The 10,027-nt window shown below is 40.6% G+C and overlaps 1 protein-coding gene across 2 annotated transcripts; it reads right to left on the bottom strand.

The window, feature by feature from the left end:
- Positions 1-27: 27 nt before the first annotated feature.
- On the bottom strand, positions 28-6,106 carry scoca (short coiled-coil protein a). Of its 2 annotated transcripts, XM_053417747.1 has the most exons (4): positions 5,996-6,106; positions 4,773-4,844; positions 4,597-4,677; positions 28-2,762 (listed from the first exon to the last, which is right to left on the bottom strand). In XM_053417747.1, exons 2-4 carry the CDS (start codon positions 4,789-4,791, stop codon positions 2,620-2,622), a joined length of 243 nt encoding a protein of 80 aa, XP_053273722.1. In that variant the 5' UTR covers positions 4,792-4,844; positions 5,996-6,106; the 3' UTR covers positions 28-2,619. The 2 variants fall into 2 exon arrangements, with proteins under 2 accessions (XP_053273722.1, XP_053273724.1); XM_053417749.1 differs by lacking the exon at positions 4,773-4,844 and having other exon boundaries at positions 5,996-6,098.
- Between the last annotated feature and the right edge of the window lie 3,921 nt (positions 6,107-10,027).

Below are 10,027 nucleotides of genomic sequence, written 5' to 3'. Positions count from 1 at the left end.
AGGTGACAAAAGACCCAGAGAATGAGGTGATCTTAGGCTTTTATTAAAACAGAAACAAATATTTATAATGTTAAGGTGCAGGTTGTCTACACACAAGACAAGATGGTACCAGGGTGTGTGCAGCTAAACATATTCAGCACATCAGACAAATGAATGAACTACTGTACAACTGTTAAAAAAACGTAAATAACCTTAATAGATTACAGCATATACATTGTTTAAAGCCTCCTGTAACATCATTTTCCAACAGCACCTCAGTCCCTGGATTTTAACAAAAACATCACTGATTTCTAGATGTTATTTTACTTGATTCTTAAGTTTAAACGGAATAAAAAGCTTGTCCAGATTTTTTTTATCTCTGACGACCATTTATCCCTTTGTTTCTAACTGAGACAGCAAAGGACACACCCTCCTCTGCTGTACAGTCAAGACATTATCACATTTTACGGTCAGACCCATCCTCTATCAGGAGATGTTTTCCAGACCTGACTTAGTAGATCAATAAGCACTCAAGGCCTCTTTACTGCTTTTGTTCTTCATATTAAAGGAGGAAGTATCTGGTTGTTTTTTTCGTTTTGCCCCTAATCTCCTCCTCCCTGTCACTATATCAACAGACGGACACAAACTAAAATACAGAGTTTGTCTTTGTGACCTAATCACTGACTGCATCAATTTTGCATTAAAGTCACGTATGAACGTATGACTTGATCATTTAAAAGGGTTGCAGATACTTTGAAGCTCAGACAGAAAGTCTTGTGTCATGGACCCTGTTAAGACCGGGTGTTGATAACCGCCCTCAGTGATCCAGTCCAAAGTGGTCAGCTTTTACCCTGTCCTTAGATCTGATCACATTCAGAGCTGTGACCACACTATTTAGTGTCTGCACAAATGCATCCTGGACCACAAATGAAGGATCGCCTACTAACCTGTCTACCTCTGACCTCCTACAGTTTATCAATGAACTGTCAGTACTTTTATTCTTGTCAGTGCTAAAAGCTTGACCACATTGATTTCTTTTATTTTAGAAATATTACTCCATAGCAGAGCTGCACACAGTTAATTGAGTCACTGTGCATTCACATGCTCATCAGAGGTTCCCATTTTGAGTTGTTGCGACGTTGTCCTGACTTGTGTTTCCAAGTCAGAATGTAGAAAAACATTGACAGTGTAAAAAGAAATGTGTTTTATTTGTGTTTAGCGCATTTAAACAACACAGTGACACCTGTTTAAAATATTTTCATAATAATACAGAGCAAAGGAAGGATCAGGTGAGATAGGCATATTTGGATACTTTAAAACATCTGAACATTAAATCATACGAACGTCTGTATTGACTAAAAAGTGTAGTGTTAGGGATGGACAGGTAGTTCACATTAAAAGCTACTACTTAGAGCTGATTGTAAAATTATGTTCATTAGATTATGATGAAGGACACAACTTGTATACCAAGCTTATTCAGGGCCTCTCCAGGTTGACTTGAGGTGGCATTAACATGACATTTTTACAATTATTCCAACACCACGAACATCACTCAGTCGCTCCTAACTCTGTCTCTCATACCGACACCAAACACAGCTGTAAACTCAGACTTGGTTAAAACGACATTATTTCGAGCACAAATGACGTGCATGATTATTTGTGTATAGAGCAGGGAAGTGAGACACATTCAGGACGCATCTTATTTTCAGGTGTGAAACACGTATTTGAAGCTGTCTACTTCTGATCAGATCTCTGAGGACGGATATTAACACCAGGTCTTGGTGATTTCAAACTCAATCATCACTGATGTTGGTCAAGCTTTACAGCTTTATGGAGTGGTTTCTAACAAAACCGTTAGTTTCACTGTGCTTTTACTTTCACTGATGCAGAGCTCTCCGCGTATGTACAGTTGTATCCACATACTATTTGTTAACTTAATTTCAATGACTATTATTTTAATGCAATTTCCTTAGATATGCTAAACTGTTAAAACCATTTCAGAGTTGTATGACTCACACATGCCAGATAAGGTTTCTTTTCATTATCAGTAACACTGTCCAGTTTCTCAGCTTTTAATTGGAGGAATACGGTCATGCTTTACACAGACACCATGACATCTGAGAGCTACTACAATCTCAGTTCCAGCTGACGTAGAAAATACTGTACAATAATAAATTAAATAAATCAGTGTTGAAGGTGAGGTTGGTGGTCCAATGGTTATTTGTAATATTAATGGTTTGTTTAAGCCCACTCACAGATCAGCCAGGACGAGAATACTGTGAGAACGTTGGGGAAAAACCACAGAAATGTCAGAGTTGTCCTTAAACTGAAAACCAAGCAGGCGAAACAAAGCTAAGAATTATTTTACAGCCAAAGAAGAAACTCATGGTACAAATGATCCTTAAACACTTAAACTACCTTGTCTGCCAAAAAGACCTGGGCCACACACACATGATATATCAATTTCTGAGCCACTGGACAGGCGATAAAGTCAGTTAATGTTTTGAATGATTTAGTTAGTTTGGACTCAGGTAAGAGAGTTTACAGGAAACAGTCAGGTCCGCTGAGAAAACAAACCCCTCTCCATGTCTTGGGTTTTCTCTCCCACCTGGGACCTCAGGCTTTATATCGGCTCACAGCTCACTTCCGTTTGCTCTTAGTGTCGGTGGTCTGGAAGACGCTGGAGGCCGACATGAGGTTCTCGATGTACTGACCGAGGACCTGGTTCTCAGACTTCAACTTCAGGTTTTCCTCCTTGACTGCGTCGACTCGTGCTGACAGGTCTGGAACAGAAATCGACAACAGGAATCTGTAACACGTGTGATATCTACTTGCCCGCTCTTGGGCTCAGTTTACAGTAGAAAAGAGAAAGAAGTATGAGCGTTTTGAAACTGCTCAACCTGTATTTTACTCATATCAACATATTTAAGTTTATTCTTAATCTTAGAGGTGGTGTGGCCAAGGGGGTAGAGCGGGCGTCCTCCAACATGAAGGTTGCCGGTTCGAACCCCACTCTTCCCCATCTGCATGCCGAAGTGTCCTTGGCAAGATACTGAACCCCTAAGTGGCCCCTCATAAATGTTGAGTGTATTAAAAATGTAAGTTGCTTTGGACAAAAGCGTCAGCTAAATGACATGTAATGTAGTGTGGCGGATTATTCTTCTTCTATCCTGTGGATATTCTTTTGAGATGATATCTTCCCCACGGTTTCAAAAAACTATCCCCAACCACAAACGTTTTTTTTTTAAACAAAATATTTAATCCAGTCGAGAACACAAAGAAAGGACTGCAAATGCTCAAACAAGAATGCCGAGCCAGTAGGTGGCCATAAAGTGTGCATCAACCATCTGTCACCAGAGAAGAACATAATGAGCACGTTCAATGAGCGTATTGGCCATAGTAACCTCAAAAAAAAGTAGCTCATCTTTTTCTTCGCTTATATCTCGTTTTATAGTTATTTGACATCTATTTTATTACCTTATCCAAGAAAGTCCTTTCTGGCACACAAGTGCAATAACATACACAAAGCAACAGTGGACATGAGTGAGGTCATTGTTTCCAAAACCCACTGTTTTATATGTTCACAGGGAGACACAGAAAGTCTGCACTTTGGAAGGTGTTTTTAAAAAATCTCAGTTTTAAAATTAAAAGGAACTTTGTGTGTGGACAGGAGGCTTGAACACTCGGAAAAGGTTTGCTTCATTAGTGTGGACAGAGCATAAATCTTCACTGAAATAACCAATAACCCTATAAACTAAAGTAAAATAAGTGAGAAATCAGCCACTAGTACAGACAATAGTTAACTCAATGTTCACAGCACTAACCATTAAATGATCTTGACTGTTTTTCGCATTCAAACTATCATCAGTTGAACTGAGATTGTCTGTTGGGTTACTACTGAACAAAACCATTTGCTTATCTCCGTGGTATTTTCTGTGCGTTAACGAGGGATGAGACAGAGCAAAGCAGAAGTGTGGTTGAGTGCATTAGCACCGATGATTATATCAAGAAAGCAGAGCAGCAGCGGAGAGAAAAGAGAAGCAGCACAGAGTAAAACGTGCAGCAATTTCAAACATCAATGCTGAAACAGTGTTTAAGGTCGTCTGTGTAGAACTGGGACGTACACAAAGGGAGTGAAACGGCTTTTGGTGAAAGTGATATCATCCAAGCAAAGTGTTCTACAAGTTACATTTAAGACTTTCAATTCAATTTTATTTGCATTGCGCCAAATTCATAATATACATTATCTCAAGGCACATCACATACTTAGGTTGAGAGTACAGAGACTTTCAGAGATTTCTCATCAGGTCAGATATGATGATGATGTATATGGTGAGACAACAGGAAATGTATATTGTTTCCAATTATTCTCATTTATTTCATCGTCACAAAACCCAAATTTTACGTTGTCTGGAAATGAAATGACCTCTATCAGGGTATGTGATTTTTCTTCATATGACACAGTGCTCCCTCTGATGTCAAATGATTAAAATAGGGTCTGACTGTTAACAAGTCAGACCCCCCAGTTAGATCTGTTGTATTATGAAGCCTTTAACAAACCATGTGGGGGTTTTCCCCCCAACCCAGAGAAGACACAGAGGGATGTGTGTGTTTTACCTTCAAGTGTGTGCTGAAGCTCCAAAACTTGGTTTATTAACCTCGTCTTCTCCTCCATCTCCACCTGGTTCTCCATGTCTCCTAAAATACACACAAACCGTGTGACAAACATTTAGACACAAAAACAACACACATCTCATATTCTCACACTGTTTTGCACATGTGAGCAGACGTACCATCTATGTCGCAGTTCATGATGGAAAGCTCGTTCTCCTGTTTAGTATACAGGACTGCTGATTCACCGTCCTCTGAGGAAGAAGAGCTCCATTAAAGCAGCTATAGCAGCGATGATAAGATAATTACATAGGACACAAATAGGAGGGCCTGAGGATTTCTCCATCATTGCTTGTTTTGATAGTGTGTCACTCTGGTCCTATACAGGGAATCGTGTGAAAGATACCTATTTTACATATGTTTAAAGATTACTTCTATATAAGTGTATCTGTTTTCTTATGTTAGCAGAGGTGACACATTGTTGATTCTAAGCTAAATCAGATGGCATGATTTGTCTAGTGAAAGCTTCAGGCACCAGTGTTCTCAGCCCCAGTCAAACCCATACACTTCCACATCTGGGCTGATTCTGGCTGTGTCCTCGCTCCAGTATTTTCAGAATGCGACCGAGAATGTGTCCAGATGGAAGTCTCATCTGTGTCTGTATGTGCGCGTGCGCGTGTGTGGTATCTGGCTAGAAGCAGGCACCGCACCCAGGCTGTGAGATGATGTGATGATGCTGTTGCCCAGTGCTGAGGCGCTATCCCTGCACCCAATAAACTCGTACATTGCCATACCACGCAGCCAATGTCCCTGTCAGTGATCTCTTACTCCTGAGTGTTTAGATCATCTTGATGACCGACGACAGATCCATCTTCATCTCGGCTTAACAAACCCCCCACTGTGCGATATCCGTAAACAGACTCCATGTCAACTCCATGTCACACCATGGAAACACGACAGCATCCATGCTACACTTGAAAATACGCTGTCACACGTAGAAGGAGATCGTGGGTTGATCGACAGGGAGACTGTCGGAAAACTTCCATCAAACCTAAGGATCTATAGTGGATCACCCGCAGGGGTGTCCGATAATGGACGCGTACGCTAGCTCTCTCGTTAGCTAAACATAACAATAACAACACAGTGTTAGGTCTGCGTCTCACTTGCAGTAACTATATCTAGTTAGTGTAGTTAGGCTCATATTCAAAAGCAACTTATTGACTAAATTAAAATTTAAAACGACATAGGCCGGCGACTCGTTGCTAACGCCCACAAGCTAACGGTGCTGCTGTTAGCTGGCTACGTTTAGCTTTAAATTTGATCGGAGAAGCTGGTTGTAGGTTAACTACACAGCATTTAGAAATGCACACAACAACAACAACACAAGTGACCCGTTCCAACTCACCTAAGGTAAGAAATGACCCAGTAAACGGACTGAAGGCTCCGAGGGGCTGATGTTAGCTGCACTGCACCGTCGATGTCGTCATCAGGACCTCACTGGGTGCACGTAAGCACATTGAGCGACAGGGGGAGCAACACACACACGTTTGTCTTTCTATGCTTGTGAAGACACTCATTGACTTACATGGAAAATGAACTCACCTAGTCACCACCGTGTCGATGGAGGGGTGTTTGAGTTCACAAAACACTTTTGGAGTTTTTGGGGTAACAACAGTGTTGCAGCCAAATCCAATACAACTGAGTAACTGGTGGTCAAAACTTCAAACGTAATAAAACAGCAGGAAAAAACATAAAATGTCTCCGTACAGCTCCGTACTACCGTCGTAAAGCCTAGTCATTCAAAAATCTTCTCGACCCTAAGACCAAGGTTTAATCAAGGTTGCCATTATCAAACCGACCCTAAAAAAAAACTGGACCAGACTCCAACCAGCAAAACAACTACTAGCCTATATCCAATCCACCATTTCTCTCCAAAATCCTTGAGAAATGAATCACATTCTAACTCAAAAGGTAACTCCAGAGCAATAACCTCTTCCAACAATTGCAATCAGGTTTCTGCACCAAACCTAGCACAGGAACTGCCCTGGTTAAGATCACCAACGATCTCCTCCGTGTAGCTGATTCTAGTCAACTTTCCCTCCTCATCCTTCTTGACCTCACCGCCACCTTCGATGCCATATCCCATCAGCTCCTAATAGTCCATCATGCTAGCCTTGGAATCAGGGGCACTGTGTTTAAATGGTAAGTCTCCTAAGGACAGGACACAGTACGTACAAATTAAGTCGAACTACTGATCAGAAAGCTCTATAGTCGAACGCGGAGTTCCGCAAGGTTCTCTTGGCAACATCTTCACGGTATATCCATTTTCATTCCCATGCTGATGATATTTGTCCACTTAGCCCACATCTACTCTCCTGCCATGTACCCGCACTGCTTGTCTCCAGGAACCAAAGACATGGATGACAAACAACCATCTAAAACTCAATAATAACTAAACCCAGCTAGTCCTCATTGGTTCCAAATCCACAATTTCAAAAACAATAACCGCTCACTCCCCATAGCTGAAGCCCTAATACCCATCTCCAAACAGGTTAGGAGCCTTGGTGTTATCATGGACGGTACAATTTCCTTCTCGACCATATAAAGAAATCAATGTAAGTCAATGTAAGACCCTCGACTTTGTTTGTATGTGTGTGTGTGTGTGTGTGTGTGTGTGTGTGTGTGTGTTTCTGTATGTGTGTATGTGTGTGAGTGACTAAGAGGCTGGTAAGCTTGTAAAGACGTTTCTCAGAGTCCTTTCAGATTTCAGGCTCTGGGACAAATAAACAATAGCAGGCAAAAAGGCGTGAAGCTGTTTTCTAGAATGCTGACAAACTGGTGCAACAGGTGCAGACTGAAGTGTTGGCAGATGAGATAATTGGGGGTAATCAACTGTCTCCCAGCCTTTCTCTGCCAAATGGAGCACACTTTGCTAGCGACATAACCATAAGACAGTGAATTGGCGTATCATGATCATGTTATTGCTTTTGAAAGGTCACCACTAGGTGGCTCTCCTTAGCCAAACCAAACTCTTGAGATGCTGCTGTTTCAGCCAACACACTTCCATGCCCGGACTATTCCGCCTCCATCTTTCTCTTAGCCTTTCTGTCCCTTTCCTGTCTGATTCCCAAACCCTGTGAGATATCGCTAGCAAAAACTGTGAAAACAGCTGCGCCCAACTGCTAACATTTCAAAATACTGTATGGCAGTGGTCGCAAACCCGTCAATCGCGATCTTCCGGTCAATCTCCCAGTCTCCACTCTCGATCCCCGAACACTCTGGACTCATCATCAGGAAACATTTATTAATTATATTTGGTTGGCTGGGGGAACATTAAATATGATATCCCTGGCTGATACATGAGAGTTCAGGAAAATCATGGTGCAGTAAATAATATGATAATTTTCCTCATAATATGTTGTTAAAAATAATAACAATATCCATATCAATAATATTGCTGCTTAGGACATGTTCGAGTTAGCTTCAGGCTTGACCATGATATAATGAAGTGGGATTCACAACAGTATATTAATTATTATCTATTTATCATGTAAAAGCAACTCTAAATAACCGTGACAGTGAATGATCACAGGCGAGAGAACTAACACTTGGGTTGAGGACAAAGGAAACAGGCAGTTAGATATACTGGGGAGACTAAGGACTTGATGGAAGGCAGGTGTGTCTCTAGGTGGGGCCGGTAAAGGGATATGCGGAATGAGGAAGTGCAGAGGGAGTGGCTGAGTTCTGAAAGGACATTATGATTACTGCAAAAGATACGGACAGTCACGAGTCGCATCAAACAGACGGCGTCTGTTATATTTTATAACAGAAGGTATAATTTGATTGGTCCATAGTTGGTTCACCCTAGATGGTGCGCAGGCGTAGTCCACCCTCTTGGCGTTCGAATCAGGAAGTGATGAGCAGCTCCTTTTCGCTCCTCCTCTGATGGTTGCTGGGCAAAATGTTCTATTCATGACAAGCCTCGACACAGCTGACGCCTTGTGGGCTGAGGTTGTTGTTCATTGGAGTAAAGAATATTGTGTTCCTGCTCTATCGGCTGTATGTTCTGTTTGTGTAAACATTCGGATCCTCTAAACCAAAACAAAGTCACCCTGTCTGTTCCCCAGCACTATGACCCAAGCCAGCACAATGGTCACTTTATGCAAGGCCCGCAAAAAAGAAGTGCAAATGGGAGCCATTTTAAAACTGCCAGAATAGAAGAAAACATCATCACAATTCACTGTCAACACATGTCTTAGTTATATTGTTCACATCATGACAATTATTAATATAACACATAACACAAGTCATCACACCAGTTAAGATTCTAATCTAATTGTCAAATGTACTGTTAAACTGCATGAAACATTAAAAGCCCAATAATCTATAGTACGTGTTTGTTTGAAACCAAATTAATATAATTTCTGCCGAATGTCTTTATAATTTCAAAACGTTCCTCAAATTAATAGTAGTGCAATGTGTGAAGTACTTGTATGGAGCTCCTTTTGTGTTATGCAACCAGAATGATTATTGGGTTTGTAAACACATAAAATAATTTGTAGACGATATATAATCATCAGGAAACATTTAGTAATTATATTTGGTTGGCTGGGGGAACATTAAATATGATATCCCTGGCTGATACATGAGAGTTCAGGAAAATCATGGTGCAGTAAATAATATGATAATTTTCCTCATAAAATGTTGTTAAAAATAATAACAATATCTTTTTTCTCGGGAGGGGGGGATCATAAAGGAGTTATGCTTAGGGCACCAAAATGGCGAGCAGCGGCACTGCCTATAGTCCATTAAAAACAGCACTATGACCCCAGCCAGCACAATGGTCATTTTATGCAAGGCCCGCAAAAAAGAAGAAGTGGAAACGAGAGCCATTTTGAAACTGCCAGAAAAGAAGACAGCATAATCACAACTCACTGTTAACACATTTCTTAGTTATATTGTTGACATCATGACAATTATTAATATTACACATAACACAAGTCATCACACCACACATGAGAGTTCAGGAAAATCATGTTTCAGTAAATAATTTGATAATTTTCCTCATAATATGTTGTTAAAAATAATAACAATATCCATATCAATAATATTGCTGCTTAGGACATGTTCGCGTTAGCTTCAGGCTTGACCATGATATAATGAAGTGGGATTCACAACAGTATATTAATTATTATCTATTTATCATGTAAAAGCAACTCTAAATAACCGTGACAGAGAATGATCACAGGCGAGGCGACTAACACTTGGATTGTCTGTAGTTTATAAATGAATCTACACAGGCACGTGCACAGAAATGTTGGGGGGCAGGTGCTCAAACCCCAAAAAAAGGGCACCCATCGCCAAAATTGTTTATGAAATTAAAAATAATAATAATAAATAAATAAAAAACACAGTAGGATATTTTCAACTCATATAT

This window comes from Pleuronectes platessa, chromosome 3, assembly GCF_947347685.1.
Source record: "Pleuronectes platessa chromosome 3, fPlePla1.1, whole genome shotgun sequence".
NCBI classification, from domain to species: Eukaryota; Metazoa; Chordata; class Actinopteri; order Pleuronectiformes; family Pleuronectidae; genus Pleuronectes; species Pleuronectes platessa.
Note: the sequence above shows the minus strand (reverse complement) of the source record. Positions and strands in the feature narration are given on the sequence as shown.

Excerpts from the sequence above, each read along its gene's own strand:
- scoca (XM_053417747.1), bottom strand. Across the intron at positions 2,763-4,596 it reads GCTTCAGCACACACTTGAAG|ACCTGTCAGCACGAGTCGAC; the intron begins GTAAAACACACA and ends TTTCTGTTCCAG.